We start from the raw sequence: 16,018 nt of genomic DNA on the forward strand, positions 1-16,018 counted from the left end.
CCTGCTGCTGCTACTACTACTACTACTACTACTCGTCCTACTACTAATACTCCTACTACTGTTACCACTACTCCTGCTGCTTCTACTACTACTAACATACTTTATTTTTATTTTTTATTTTCTGGTTGAATTTGCAACTATTAGTACTAGTACTAATAGCACTACTACTACTAATACTACTTCTAATACTAATACTCATCCTATTAATACTTCTACTACTGTTACCACTACTCCTGTAATAACAGGACCAGTATGTGTCTCTCCTCCTCTTCCTCTGGAGATGAACTCAGAGCTGCAAGGAGAAAAGCAGAAGGAGGTCAGGGGAAGCCTCAGATATTCGTAGAGGTCGGAGGAATCGTGCAGATCAGTGGCAGAGGTCGGAGAAGCTGTTATGAGGTGAGAGGCCACAGGAGTCCCACAAGCCACATACACTGTCTCTTGTGCACTTTGCAGAACTATACAGGCTGTCCACTACTTACACTCAGGTTCCATTTCGGGAGGTTATTTGTAAGTTGAATTGGTATGTAAGTTGAATCCTGTGTTAAACATGATGAAATGTGGAAAAGTGATTTACTTTCACACAGCTCTGGATGTGGACATTATAGTGTTTTGAACTACTTATAACAGTTTATATGATACTATATAATACTGTAACATTTAAAATGAATCTAAAGCGTATTTAAAAAAAAAAAAAAAAAAAACCTAAGGAGGGGTGCTATAGAGCCTTCCCGTTCCTTTAACGGTCCCCTCGTTCTAGTGCTTTCTCCCCATTAGCAGTTTCCGACTGTTCTCCGCCAGGTCGAGGCAGAGGCGAGAGAGGCTCCAGCCTCAGGGCACAGTGTAGGAGGGCCGCACAACTCACTCAGCTATCATTCCCCTATTGTGTTTTAAGCAGAGAGAAATAAGAAAAGGAAATACATGGCAGTGACTGCAAGCCAGATAACTAGATATTAAAGGATACCTAAACTGAGAAGGATATGGATTTTTCCTTTTAAAATAATACCAGTTGCCTGACTCTCCTGCCGATCTTGTGTCTCTAATGCTTTCAGCCACAGCCCCTGAACAAGCATGCAGATCGGATGCTCTGACTGAAGTCAGACTGGATTGATTCATGCTTGTTTCAGGTCTGCGATTCAGCTACTACTGCAGCCAAAGAGATCAGCAGGTCTGCCAGGCAACTAGTATTGTTTAAACGTAAACATCCATATCCCTCTCAGTTTAGGTTTCCTTTAAGGTGCTGGGGGGGGGGGGGGGGGGTTTGAGGGTCCTGGGGTGTCACTGCCTCTTAGTCTAATAGTGTGTGACGGCTGAGTGTGCTCAGTGTGTGACGGCTGAGGAGAAAGCGATGGGGGGCGCACTTTGGTGTCTCAGACTTGGATGCTGGAGGACCCGCTCTGTCCTCCACCACAGGAGGTTTCGGAAGTCAAGACGGGCCTGCGTATACGCGAGCATGCTCTCTCGCGCACTCGCGCAGTATGGAGCGGCCCGTCTTCATAGGCACTCGGGCTCCCGAAGACAGGTAGCTCCATGTATAATTTATAATTTAATCCTCTGTGCAAGATACATACAGCACTTCTATGCAATGTATATACCCTGTGTTGTATGGTACATAGTGTACACAGAAGCATACTGGATTATACTCTAATTAAACTGTACATGTTTTATTGTCACTACTCTATGAATGGTATATGCTATCATGTAAACTGCACACTGCCTGCTGTACTATACACCGTATATTGTAGCACTTCTCAACTCCGTTCTAAAGCACCCCTAACAGTGCATGTGAAAATCACACATTGGGGTTTATTCACTAAGAGAAATAGCGCAAGTAACCTCCTATTACCTGATATTTCATCAGCATGCCTTAAAGAGACACTGAAGCGAGTAAAAAACTCGCTTCTTCTCCTATATTCAGCAGGGGCATGTGTGCCCCTGCTAAACCGCCGCTATCCCGCCGCACAACGGGGGTCCCTTACCCCCCAATTCTCCCCCTGCAAAATCTACGACCAACTTGGTCGTAGATTTTGCTGCTCCTAGAGGCAGGGCTAATAGACGCAGCCCTGCCTCTCAGCGCCGTCTATCAGCGCCCCTTCTCAGTGAAGGGAGAGGGGCGGGCGAGAGGCGGAGATACACGCTGACAGACGTGTGTGAGGCAGGGCTGCGGCCATTAGCCCTGCCTCACCAGGAAGAGATCCCCGGCGAGGACGGAGGGGATTTGGGAGGTAAGGGACCCCCGTTTAGCCGCGGGATAGCGGCGGTTTAGCAGGGGCACACATGCCCCTGCTGAATATAACTTATTCGAGCGGTCACTATCGGACGGTACAGTCCCCTCCTGTTTCAAGCGGTCCGCAATTGTACCAGTCCCCAAAAAACCCGGCAGCACTGAGCACAACAACTTCCGACCAGTGGCCCTAACCTCCAACATTATGAAGCTTTTTGAGCGGCTGGTCCTTGCCCACCTGAAGAGACACACGGACGCTCACCTCGACCAGCTCCAATTTGCTTATAGGGCAAACAGATCCGTGGAGGACGCCATCAATGCCAGCCTGGCATACATCATGGAGCACCTTGACAACCCTGTCTCCTATGCTAGGATCTTGTTTCTGGATTTTAGCTCGGCGTTCAACACGATCTGCCCAGACATCCTGCTCACCAATCTGGCGCAGCTCGGAGTAGATCCCACGCTCCGAGCATGGATCAAGGACTTCCTGACCAACAGAACGCAACAAGTGAAGCTCGGCAGCTGCTACTCCAGCGTCAGAACCACCAATACTGGGGCTCCACAAGGCTGTGTATTGTCACCACTACTGTTCTCCCTCTATACCAACAATTGCATATCATCCGCTGACTCTGTGAAAGTCATCAAATTTGCAGACGACACCACCATCATTGGCCTAATTAGCAGCAACGGCGAGCATGAGTACCGCAGCGAAGTTGAGCGAATCTGCAACTGGTGCAGAGCAAATAACCTAGTTCTCAATGCCGCAAAGACTGTTGAACTAGTCGTAGACTTCAGGAGGAACCCTCCCCCCCTCCTACCTATCCTCATTGGGGGTACCGAAGTCTCTAGGGTGACATCGGTGCGGTTCCTCGGCACGACTCTCACTAACAACCTGAAGTGGGGGCAGAACACCTCCATAATACAGAAGAAATCACAGCAGAGATTGTTCTTCCTGCGCCAGCTGAAGAGATTCGGCATGCCCAGGGAACTGCTGACCAGCTTCTATACTGCCACTATAGAATCCATCCTCTGCTCCTCAGTCATTGTCTGGTATGCGGGCGCAACGGCCAGCGACAAACACAAACTGCAGAGAGTCATAGCTGATGCAGAGAGAATCATCGGGTCCCCTCTTCCACCTCTTGACCTCCTCCACTCCGCTAGGATGAGGAAGAGGGCCACTGTGATCTCCCGTGACCCCTCCCACCCAGGCAGTCGCCACTTCAAGCTGCTCCCACTGGGCCGCCGCTACAGGTCCATACCATGCAAAACCACCAGACGGATGAACACCTTCTTCCCCCAAGCGGTTCGGCTGCTCAACTCCAACCTTCCCCCACCGGGCCCGCCTACCGGCATGCCCTAGCGGGGTCTCTCCATCAGCTCACGCCCCTGCACGCCCTTGTTCTCAATGTCCAGAGACTGTACTGGGGCCACCATCATCTTTATTATTATTAGCAGGGCCGTTTCTTGCCCCGTTCAGCCGGTTCTGCTGAACGGGGCGCCGATGAGTGACAGATTGGGGGGCGCCAGGCCGTCCCTGTGGCCGCCGCCACTGCTCCCCCTCCCTCCCTCCTGGCGCCTCACTCAGACCTCGATCAGGCGGCGACCAATCGTGCGGGCGCTAGGACCCAGCGCCCGCACTATGCGGAAGTGACATCACTTCCGCATATAGAGCGGTTGCGTCCGGCGCCCGCCGGTACTGGTCGGGTCGCCGCTGATCCTGAGGTCTGCAAGGTAAGGGGGGAGCGGGAGCGGCGGCTGGGGGCTCCCTGTCACTTACTGCTCAAACGGGCTCCCTGTCACTCACTTCCTAAAGGTACTCCCTGTCACTCACTTCCTAAAGGGGCTCCCTGTCACTCACTTCCTAAAGGGGCTCCCTGTCACTCACTTCCTAAAGGGGCTCCCTGTCACTCACTTCCTAAAGGTACTCCCTGTCACTCACTTCCTAAAGGGGCTCCCTGTCACTCACTTCCTAAAGGTACTCCCTGTCACTCACTTCCTAAAGGGGCTCCCTGTCACTCACTTCCTAAAGGGGCTCCCTGTCACTCACTTCCTAAAGGGGCTCCCTGTCACTCACTTCCTAAAGGGGCTCCCTGTCACTCACTTCCTAAAGGTACTCCCTGTCACTCACTTCCTAAAGGGGCTCCCTGTCACTCACTTCCTAAAGGGGCTCCCTGTCACTCACTTCCTAAAGGTGCTCCCTGTCACTCACTTCCTAAAGGGGCTCCCTGTCACTCACTCACTTCCTAAAGGGGCTCCCTGTCACTCACTCACTTCCTAAAGGGGCTCCCTGTCACTCACTCACTTCCTAAAGGGGCTCCCTGTCACTCACTTACTTCCTAAAGGGGCTCCCTGTCACTCACTCACTTCCTAAAGGGGCTCCCTGTCACTCACTCACTTCCTAAAGGGGCTCCCTGTCACTCACTCACTTCCTAAAGGGGCTCCCTGTCACTCACTCACTTCCTAAAGGGGCTCCCTGTCACTCACTTCCTAAAGGGGCTCCCTGTCACTCACTGCCTAAAGGGGCTCCCTGTCACTCACTGCCTAAAGGGGCTCCCTGTCACTCACTGCCTAAAGGGGCTCCCTGTCACTCACTGCCTAAAGGGGCTCCCTGTCACTCACTGCCTAAAGGGGCTCCCTGTCACTCACTGCCTAAAGGGGCTCCCTGTCACTCACTGCCTAATGGGGGTCCAGGCTGGCTACATGTACTGGGGAAACTGGCTGTTTGTCATTATGTGCATTTACTGGTGAAAAGCTGTCTCTTATTATGTGCATTTACTGGTGAAAAGCAGTCTCTTATTATGTGCATTTACTGGTAAAAAGCAGTCTCTTATTATGTGCATTTACTGGTGAAAAGCTGTCTCTTATGTGCATTTACTGGTGAAAAGCGGTCTCTTATGTGCATTTACTGGTGAAAAGCGGTCTCTTATGTGCATTTACTGGTGAAAAGCGGTCTCTTATTATGTGCATTTACTGGTGAAACGCTGTCTCTTATGTGCATTTAGTGGGGAAATTTTGTCAGTAAAAATAATCTTTTGTCAGTAAATTTTTAGGTATTTGTCAGTAAAAAATAACGTGAAAGGTTGGCAACACTGGCAGGCTGCGCGGCGCAACGGGAAAGATACAGGCAGCCCACCTCACGCTTGGGCTTGGCGGGGGGAGGAGCCGACGACAGCGAGCGAGAGTACGGTGGCCGCAGGCAGCCATAAATACGCAGTGTGTGACTGCGTCGCACTCGCAGAGCCTCTCAACCTGAGTCAGTCCAGAGACTAGCAGACTGCCAGGCAGTCAAAGCCAGCCAGGAGCAAGCCCATGGAAGAGGGGTAGGAATGGGGTACCACATGCATGCGTAAAGAGGTGGAAGGTGTGGGTGTGATTAGGCAGGACATGGGTGTGGTTATGTGGTTGGGCGCCGTTAATTTAACCACTCCCATAGGCGCCAGAGAAAATCTTGCTGCCAGGTGCCAGGCACCCCAGGCTCACCCCTGTGTGCAGCAGCAGTGTGCGGCGGAGCCCAGCCCCAGAAGGTGGAGTCTTTTTGGCCAGTTGGACTCGGGCTCCTCGCTGCCACTGCTGCTAGTGGGTGCCTTGGCCCTTGCTGCCGCTGCCCGCTAGCACCTCCATGGTCCCCTGCCCGGACCCCCACCGTTCCTGGCCCGGCGCCTTCTTCCAGTTCCACCTGCCATGAGATGGACCTCATGGTAAGTAGGCAGTAAGGCAGGCAGTCTATGTACAGCACTGCCTCTCTCTTTCTGATGTGGCTGCTGGGGGAGGGGGGCGCTCTTTTTGCCCTGGGCTGGTGGTCAGAACCCACCATGGTGATGGTCTAACAGTGTGACTCCCTGGCTGGGGGTAGGGGGGCACTCTTTTTGCTCTGGGCTGGTGGTCAGAGTCTGACCACCAACCAGCCCAGGGCAAAAAGAGTACCCCCCTTCCCCAGCCAGGGAGTCACAGTCAGACCATGGTGGGCTCTGACCACCAGCCCAGGGCAAAAAGAGCACCCCCCCTACCACCCACAGCCAGGGAGTCAAAGTCAGACCATGGTGGTCTGACGGTCAAACCACCATGGTCTGACTGTGACTCCCTGGCTAGGGGGGGAGAGGGTCACACTTTTTTTCCCTGGACAGGTGGTCAGACCACCATACTGTGACTCCCTGGCTAGGGGGCGGAGGGGGTCACTCTTTTTTTCCCTGGGCAGGTGGTCAGACGCAGAGTAAAAAAATTAAAAATAAAATAAAAATGGTGAGTTGGTTTCAAGAAGCCTTTTGACATGATTTCACTTAGCAGCTTTGATTGGGGGGGGAGGGGGGGGGGGCAATTTTTTGACTCTCGAACTGGGTGAAATTTAGCCTAGAAACTGCCCTGATTATTTGTACTATTATTAGTATTATTGTTGGACTGCTCCTGCACGGCAGGAACGAACCCTTACCGACGACCCAGTTTGTCATGTATATCATTACTGCAGTTGTAAATTGTCTGTGTTTGTGCTTCTTGTCCTCCTCCTGTACTATGTCTATGCCATGTGTACCACAAAAAATTCTGAATATAGCGTGTGCTGTATTTGGCGAAATAAATCTGATTCTGATACTGATAAGAGAAGAAGCCAGTTTTATACTCGCTTCAGATTCTCTTTAATTGTCAGTGTTAGTGCGCTATTGGCCACGTAACACGTGTAATGATTCCCACAGGGGCGTTGTTAGCCCCAAAGATCAGTGGCACATGCCCCGGATCTATTCTGAGGTGCAGCTAATGTCCTCCAGGCAGAGTCAGCTGTGAAGTCTCTATGGGGCATGCTGGGAGCTGTGGTGCCTCACTTGCGGGCATGCTGGGAGCTGTGATACATCAATGGGAGGTATGCTGGGTGCTGTTGTGCCTCTATGGGGGCATGTTGGGTGCCGTGGTGCCTTTATGGGGGTATGCAGGGAGCTGTGGTTGTTCTATGGGGGCATGCTGGGAGTTGTGGTGCCTCAATGGAAGGCCCGTGGGAGCATGAGAGGAGTTCTACTAGAAGGTCGGGAATGCTATGGGTGGTCTGCCAGAGGACCTGACAGCAGGCCAGCCCACCCAGCAGAAAGCCAGACCAGCTGGCACAGAAGCCAGGTAACTCTGCCTAGTTATGTTTATGTATCACTGCCTACTTATGTGATATGCTTTTGTATTAATGGAGAGGGGAGATTCATCCAACATTTTGCTGGGCAGGCCTACTTAGACTGCAGTTACGTTCATGTAAATTTGACTCCACCCATGACCACACCCACATTCTGGTGCATGGCCCCACCCATTTTTCGGCTGGAGTGCACAAAAGTCCCCCGACACTATAAGGATCCTAGCAATGCCCCTGCCAGTAACAGGAGTGCACGCTATGCTGCTGTTTTGCAGCAAAGCGAGTGCTAGTAACTTTACACCGGCTCCACTCCTCAGCGTGCTAACACTGACAATTAAGGCACGCTAATGAAATAGCTTTTAGTGAATCAACCTCATAGTCTCCCGGGAGGAGGGGTGGGGTGCACATCTGTACGCTTCTGTCTCTAGACTACACTGTCTTGTAGACAATAAATTTATCACTGCCCGTGTCATATGTATTGTATTTAGTCCTCTCCGCAGGGCCGATGTAATGAAAAATATTGCAACCTATAATATTTTGCAACTTGTATGGATTGGGCTTAAAGAGAACCCGAGGTGGCATTTCATTACGTTAGTGGGGCACAGAGGCTGGTTGTGCACACTAACACCAGCCTCTGTTGCCCCATCGTGTGCCTCAAAGACCCCCCTGCTCGCCGCTATACCCCCGCAGTGCTGGCGACACGCAGCGTGTCGCCAGCACAATGTTTACCCTAGCGCTGTCTGTCAGCGCCGCTCCCCCGCCTCCTCCGTATCGCCGCTACCCGCCCGCGTCCCTTCCCTCCAATCAGCGGGAGGGAAGGGACGCGGGCGGGTAGCGGCGATACGGAGGAGGCGGGGGAGCTGCGCTGACAGACAGCGCTAGGGTAAACATTGTGCTGGCGACACGCTGCGTGTCACCAGCACTGCGGGGGTATATCGGCGAGCAGGGGGGTCTTTGAGGCCAACGATGGGGCAACAGAGGCTGGTGTTAGTGTGCACAACCAGCCTCTGTGCCCCACTAACGTAATGAAATGCCACCTCGGGTTCTCTTTAAAGGAAACCTAAACCGAAAAAAATGAGTTTCACTTACCTGGGGCTTCTACCAGCCCCCTGCAGCCATCCTGTGCCCTTGCAGTCACTCATGGCTCCTCCGGTCCCATGCCGCCAGCTAGTTTCGTTATTGCAGACTCGGAGTCGGCAGGCAGCCACACATACATTTGCACGCATTCCCGCTGGTGCAGGAAGCTATCGCGGACATGAATTTTTTTCTTTCCGGTTTAGGTTTCCTTTTACTGCGCATGTGCGGCTTCTTTCACATTTCCCAGCTGTCATTATTTGCAACTGCCGATGTTTAGTTCCTTCCAGGGGGGTTATTAGTTGCCCACCAGAGGGGTTCTTTATTCCCTCCAGGGTGGTTATTAGTTGCCCACTAAAGGAGGGATCTGTGTGAGAATACGGTTAGGTTGGGTTGCATTTTCTGATACAAATATACATTGACATCAGTGGTTAGGTTGCACTTTCTGATAGCTATAAGTATAAATTATTGCAACTGGTTGAAAAATATTATAAAGTTGCAAAAATGTTCACCACACTGGCGCTACCATAGAGGCAAAACAGATCCTGTAGGGGTCCCCAAGGTGTTTCTCTCCAATCTTAACTGTTTCTTCCCGGGACCTCTGCAGAGTCTTTGGCAGAGCAGCGTCTCACCTGCGCTGGCGGGCAGGCGATATGCTGCACTACCAAACACTCTGCAGGGGAGCACAGTTAAGTTGGGAGGTAATTGGGAGGGAGGCTCAGCAGCCGCCTCAGGGGCCCAGGAGGTAAATTTGTCTACAACAAAGGGCCCTTAATGCCGCTTTTTGGTCGGGTGGGGTGTCTGTTGCGGGGCCCCCGGGTTAAATTTGCCCTGAGGCCCCATTGTTGCTAGAACCAGCCCTGCTTCCCCGTGTTTCATATGCTGTGACTGAACTGATCGTGAGATTATAAATACTAAGTAATAATACATCAAAGTCCCTGTCATCCAGAACTCAGGCAACCAAAGTCTCAACTAACCGACATGCCTGAGGGGATAATAGAGACTGTGCTTTGGGGGGTTTTGCAGGGGAAAAAATACTCACCGTGTTTCCAGCGCTGTCTCCTAACCTTCCTGTAGCTCCTAGAGTCTTCCCAGCGCCCGTACACGGCTCCTGGCGTGTCACGTAAGCCGACGCGGGTCAGGTAATACGCTGAGAGCCGTACACGGAGGATGACAGAAAGCCGATACGAGCTACAGGAAGGTATTTTATGCTGCGAGGGGGGGGAGGGTTGTGGTTTTTCGGCCGGGTTGCAACTGGCAGGCACATGTATGCGGCGTCAGGCGATCCCCACCAGTGCCGGATACTGGGGACTTTGCTGTAATGATAATAATTGTACTGTGCCCACTGCAGTGTACAGTGTGCTCTACTATAGTCTATATCAGGGCCGAGGCGGAGGTGAGAGAGGCTCCAGTCTCAGGGTGCAGTGTACAGTGTGCTCTACTATAGTCTATATCAGGGGTGCTGTCAGGGCCGAGGCGGAGGCGAGAGAGGCTCCAGTCTCAGGGTGCAGTGTACAGTGTGCTCTACTATAGTCTATATCAGGGGTGCTGTCTGGGCCGGGCCGAGGCCGAGGCGAGAGAGGCTCCAGCCTCAGGGTGCAGTATACAGTGTGCTCTACTATAGTCTATATCAGGGGTGCTGTCAGGGCCGGGCCGAGGCGAGAGAGGCTCCAGCCTCAGGGTGCAGTGTGCTCTACTATAGTCTATATCAGGGGTGCTGTCAGGGGCGGGCTGAGGCGGAGGTGAGAGAGGCTCCAGCCTCAGGGTGCAGTGTACAGTGTGCTCTACTATAGTCTATATCAGGGGTGCTGTCAGGGCAGGGCCGAGGCGGAGGCGAGAGAGGCTCCAGTCTCAGGGTGCAGTGTACAGTGTGCTCTACTATAGTCTATATCAGGGGTGCTGTCAGGGCCGGGCCGAGGCGAGAGAGGCTCCAGTCTCAGGGTGCAGTGTACAGTGTGCTCTACTATAGTCTATATCAGGGGTGCTGTCTGGGCCGGGCTGAGGCGGAGGCGAGAGAGGCTCCAGTCTCAGGGTGCAGTGTACAGTGTGCTCTACTATAGTCTATATCAGGGGTGCTGTCAGGGCCGGGCCGAGGCGAGAGAGGCTCCAGTCTCAGGGTGCAGTGTACAGTGTGCTCTACTATAGTCTATATCAGGGGTGCTGTCAGGGCCGGGCCGAGGCGGAGGTGAGAGAGGCTCCAGCCTCAGGGTGCAGTGTACAGTGTGCTCTACTATAGTCTATATCAGGGGTGCTGTCAGGGCCGGGCCGAGGCGGAGGCGAGAGAGGCTCCAGTCTCAGGGTGCAGTGTACAGTGTGCTCTACTATAGTCTATATCAGGGGTGCTGTCAGGGCCGGGCCGAGGCGGAGGTGAGAGAGGCTCCAGTCTCAGGGTGCAGTGTACAGTGTGCTCTACTATAGTCTATATCAGGGGTGCTGTCAGGGCAGGGCTGAGGCGGAGGTGAGAGAGGCTCCAGTCTCAGGGTGCAGTGTACAGTGTGCTCTACTATAGTCTATATCAGGGCCGAGGCGGAGGTGAGAGAGACTCCAGCCTCAGGGTGCAGTGTACAGTGTGCTCTACTATAGTCTATATCAGGGGTGCTGTCAGGGCCGGGCCGAGGCGGAGGCGAGAGAGGCTCCAGTCTCAGGGTGCAGTGTACAGTGTGCTCTGCTATAGTCTATATCAGGGGTGCTGTCAGGGCAGGGCTGAGGCGGAGGTGAGAGAGGCTCCATTCTCAGGGTGCAGTGTGCAGTGTGCTCTACTATAGTCTATATCAGGGGTGCTGTCAGGGTTGGGCTGAGGCGGAGGTGAGAGAGGCTCCAGCCTCAGGGTGCAGTGTGCAGTGTGCTCTACTATAGTCTATATCAGGGGTGCTGTCAGGGCCGGGCCGAGGCGGGGGCGAGAGAGGCTCCAGCCTCAGGGTGCAGTGTGCAGTGTGCTCTACTATAGTCTATATCAGGGGTGCTGTCAGGGCCGGGCCGAGGCGGAGGCGAGAGAGGCTCCAGCCTCAGGGTGCAGTGTACAGTGTGCTCTACTATAGTCTATATCAGGGGTGCTGTCAGGGCCGGGCCGAGGCGGAGGCGAGAGAGGCTCCAGCCTCAGGGTGCAGTGTACAGTGTGCTCTACTATAATCTATATCAGGGGTGCTGTCAGGGCCGGGCCGAGGCGAGAGAGGCTCCAGTCTCAGGGTACAGTGTACAGTGTGCTCTACTATAGTCTATATCAGGGGTGCTGTCAGGGGCGGGCTGAGGCGGAGGTGAGAGAGGCTCCAGTCTCAGGGTGCAGTGTACAGTGTGCTTTACTATAATCTATATCAGGGGTGCTGTCAGGGCCGGGCCGAGGCGGAGGCGAGAGAGGCTCCAGCCTCAGGGTGCAGTGTACAGTGTGCTCTACTATAGTCTATATCAGGGGTGCTGTCAGGGCCGGGCCGAGGCAGAGGCAAGAGAGGCTCCAGTCTCAGGGTGCAGTGTACAGTGTGCTCTACTATAGTCTATATCAGGGGTGCTGTCAGGGCCGGGCCGAGGCGGAGGCGAGAGAGGCTCCAGCCTCAGGGTGCAGCGTACAGTGTGCTCTACTATAGTCTATATCAGGGGTGCTGTCAGGGCCAGGCCGGGCCGAGGCGAGAGAGGCTCCAGTCTCAGGGTGCAGTGTACAGTGTGCTCTACTATAGTCTATATCAGGGGTGCTGTCAGGGCCTAGGAGGAGGTGAGAGAGGCTCCAGTCTCAGGGTGCAGTATACAGTGTGCTCTACTATAGTCTATATCAGGGGTGCTGTCAGGGCCGGGCCGAGGCAGAGGCAAGAGAGGCTCCAGCCTCAGGGTGCAGTGTACAGTGTGCTCTACTATAGTCTATATCAGGGGTGCTGTCAGGGCAGGGCCGAGGCGGAGGCGAGAGAGGCTCCAGTCTCAGGGTGCAGCGTACAGTGTGCTCTACTATAGTCTATATCAGGGGTGCTGTCAGGGCCGGGCTGAGGCGGAGGTGAGAGAGGCTCCAGCTTCAGGGTTCAGTGTACAGTGTGCTCTACTATAGTCTATATCAGGGGTGCTGTCAGGGGCGGGCTGAGGCGGAGGTGAGAGAGGCTCCAGTCTCAGGGTGCAGTGTACAGTGTGCTCTACTATAGTCTATATCAGGGGTGCTGTCAGGGCCGGGCCGAGGCGGAGGCGAGAGAGGCTCCAGTCTCAGGGTGCAGTGTACAGTATGCTCTACTATAGTCTATATCAGGGGTGCTGTCAGGGCCGGGCTGAGGCGGAGGCGAGAGAGGCTCCAGTCTCAGGGTGCAGTGTACAGTGTGCTCTACTATAGTCTATATCAGGGGTGCTGTCAGGGCCGGGCCGAGGCAGAGGCAAGAGAGGCTCCAGTCTCAGGGTGCAGTGTACAGTGTGCTCTACTATAGTCTATATCAGGGGTGCTGTCAGGGCCGGGCCGAGGCGGAGGTGAGAGAGGCTCCAGCCTCAGGGTGCAGTGTACAGTGTACTCTACTATAGTCTATATCAGGGATGCTGTCAGGGCCGGGCCGAGGCGGAGGCGAGAGAGGCTCCAGTCTCAGGGTGCAGTGTACAGTGTGCTCTACTATAATCTATATCCGGGGTGCTGTCAGGGCCGGGCCGAGGCGAGAGAGGCTCCAGTCTCAGGGTGCAGTGTACAGTGTGCTCTACTATAGTCTATATCAGGGGTGCTGTCAGGGCCGGGCTGAGGCGGAGGTGAGAGAGGCTCCAGTCTCAGGGTGCAGTGTACAGTGTGATCTACTATAGTCTATATCAGGGGTGCTGTCAGGGCCGGGCTGAGGCGGAGGCGAGAGAGGCTCCAGTCTCAGGGTGCAGTGTACAGTGTGCTCTACTATAATCTATATCAGGGGTGCTGTCAGGGCAGGGCTGAGGCCGAGGCGAGAGAGGCTCCAGCCTCAGGGTGCAGTGTGCTCTACTATAGTCTATATCAGGGGTGCTGTCAGGGCCGGGCTGAGGCGGAGGCGAGAGAGGCTCCAGTCTCAGGGTGCAGTGTACAGTGTGCTCTACTATAGTCTATATCAGGGGTGCTGTCAGGGCCGAGGCGGAGGCGAGAGAGGCTCCAGTCTCAGGGTGCAGTGTACAGTGTGCTCTACTATAGTCTATATCAGGGGTGCTGTCAGGGCCGGGCCGAGGCAGAGGCAAGAGAGGCTCCAGTCTCAGGGTGCAGTGTACAGTGTGCTCTACTATAGTCTATATCAGGGGTGCTGTCAGGGCGGGCTGAGGCGGAGGTGAGAGAGGCTCCAGTCTCAGGGTGCAGTGTACAGTGTGCTCTACTATAGTCTATATCAGGGGTGCTGTCAGGGCCGGGCCGAGGTCGAGGCGAGAGAGGCTAGAGTCTCAGGGTGCAGTGTACAGTGTGCTCTACTATAATCTATATCAGGGGTGCTGTCAGGGGCGGGCTGAGATGGAGGCGAGAGAGGCTCCAGCCTCAGGGTGCAGTGTACAGTGTGCTCTACTATAGTCTATATCAGGGGTGCTGTCAGGGCCGGGCTGAGGCGGAGGCGAGAGAGGCTCCAGTCTCAGGGTGCAGTGTACAGTGTGCTCTACTATAGTCTATATCAGGGGTGCTGTCAGGGCCGAGGCGGAGGTGAGAGAGGCTCCAGCCTCAGGGTGCAGTGCACAGTGTGCTCTAATATAGTCTATATCAGGGGTGCTGTCAGGGCCGGGCCGAGGCGGAGGTGAGAGAGGCTCCAGTCTCAGGGTGCAGTGTACAGTGTGCTCTACTATAGTCTATATCAGGGGTGCTGTCAGGGCGGGCTGAGGCGGAGGCGAGAGAGGCTCCAGTCTCAGGGTGCAGTGTACAGTGTGCTCTACTATAGTCTATATCAGGGGTGCTGTCAGGGCCGGGCAGAGGCGAGAGAGGCTCCAGTCTCAGGGTGCAGTGTACAGTGTGCTCTACTATAGTCTATATCAGGGGTGCTGTCAGGGCCGGGCCGAGGCGGAGGCGAGAGAGGCTCCAGTCTCAGGGTGCAGTGTACAGTGTGCTCTACTATAGTCTATATCAGGGGTGCTGTCAGGGCCGAGGCGGAGGTGAGAGAGGCTCCAGTCTCAGGGTGCAGTGTACAGTGTGCTCTACTATAATCTATATCAGGGGTGCTGTCAGGGCAGGGCTGAGGCCGAGGCGAGAGAGGCTCCAGCCTCAGGGTGCAGTGTGCTCTACTATAGTCTATATCAGGGGTGCTGTCAGGGCCGGGCTGAGGCGGAGGCGAGAGAGGCTAGAGTCTCAGGGTGCAGTGTACAGTGTGCTCTACTATAATCTATATCAGGGGTGCTGTCAGGGGCGGGCTGAGATGGAGGCGAGAGAGGCTCCAGCCTCAGGGTGCAGTGTACAGTGTGCTCTACTATAGTCTATATCAGGGGTGCTGTCAGGGCCGGGCTGAGGCGGAGGCGAGAGAGGCTCCAGTCTCAGGGTGCAGTGTACAGTGTGCTCTACTATAGTCTATATCAGGGGTGCTGTCAGGGCCGAGGCGGAGGTGAGAGAGGCTCCAGCCTCAGGGTGCAGTGCACAGTGTGCTCTACTATAGTCTATATCAGGGGTGCTGTCAGGGCCGGGCAGAGGCGAGAGAGGCTCCAGTCTCAGGGTGCAGTGTACAGTGTGCTCTACTATAGTCTATATCAGGGGTGCTGTCAGGGGCGGGCTGAGATGGAGGCGAGAGAGGCTCCAGCCTCAGGGTGCAGTATACAGTGTGCTCTACTATAGTCTATATCAGGGTGCTGTCAGGGCCGGGCCGAGGCGAGAGAGGCTCCAGTCTCAGGGTGCAGTGTACAGTGTGCTCTACTATAGTCTATATCAGGGGTGCTGTCAGGGCCGGGCCGAGGCGGAGGCGAGAGAGGCTCCAGCCTCAGGGTGCAGTGTACAATGTGCTCTACTATAATCTATATCAGGGGTGCTGTCAGGGCCGGGCCGAGGCGAGAGAGGCTCCAGTCTCAGGGTGCAGTGTACAATGTGCTCTACTATAGTCTATATCAGGGGTGCTGTCAGGGCAGGGCTGAGGCGGAGGTGAGAGAGGCTCCAGCCTCAGGGTGCAGTGTACAGTGTGCTCTACTATAGTCTATATCAGGGGTGCTGTCAGGGCCGGGCCGAGGCGGAGGCGAGAGAGGCTCCAGTCTCAGAGTGCAGTGTACAGTGTGCTCTACTATAGTCTATATCAGGGGTGCTGTCAGGGCCGGGCTGAAGCGGAGGCGAGAGAGGCTCCAGTCTCAGGGTGCAGTGTACAGTGTGCTCTACTATAGTCTATATCAGGGTGCTGTCAGGGCCGGGCCGAGGCGAGAGAGGCTCCAGTCTCAGGGTGCAGTGTACAGTGTGCTCTACTATAGTCTATATCAGGGGTGCTGTCAGGGCCGGGCCGAGGCGGAGGCGAGAGAGGCTCCAGTCTCAGGGTACAGTGTACAGTGTGCTCTACTATAGTCTATATCAGGGGTGCTGTCAGGGCCGGGCCGAGGCGGAGGCGAGAGAGGCTCCAGTCTCAGGGTGCAGTGTACAGTGTGCTCTACTATAATCTATATCAGGGGTGCTGTCAGGGCCGGGCCGAGGCGGAGGTGAGAGAGGCTCCAGTCTCAGGGTACAGTGTGCTCTACTATAGTCTATATCAGGGGTGCTGTCAGGGCAGGGCTGAGGC

At 54.7% G+C, this 16,018-nt stretch overlaps 1 protein-coding gene across 1 annotated transcript in view; it reads left to right on the forward strand.

Moving 5' to 3' along the window:
* The first annotated feature begins 292 nt into the window (after positions 1–292).
* The window catches only part of C1QA (complement C1q A chain), a 29,803-nt gene continuing 14,077 nt past the window's right edge, over positions 293–16,018 (forward strand). The window contains exon 1 of the mRNA XM_068243146.1: positions 293–396. Within this exon, the coding sequence (XP_068099247.1) occupies positions 392–396 (5 nt within the window). The 5' untranslated portion in view covers positions 293–391. The remainder of the gene's footprint in view (positions 397–16,018) is intronic.

Source organism: Hyperolius riggenbachi, chromosome 6 (genome assembly GCF_040937935.1).
Source record: "Hyperolius riggenbachi isolate aHypRig1 chromosome 6, aHypRig1.pri, whole genome shotgun sequence".
In the NCBI taxonomy this organism is placed as follows: domain Eukaryota; kingdom Metazoa; phylum Chordata; class Amphibia; order Anura; family Hyperoliidae; genus Hyperolius; species Hyperolius riggenbachi.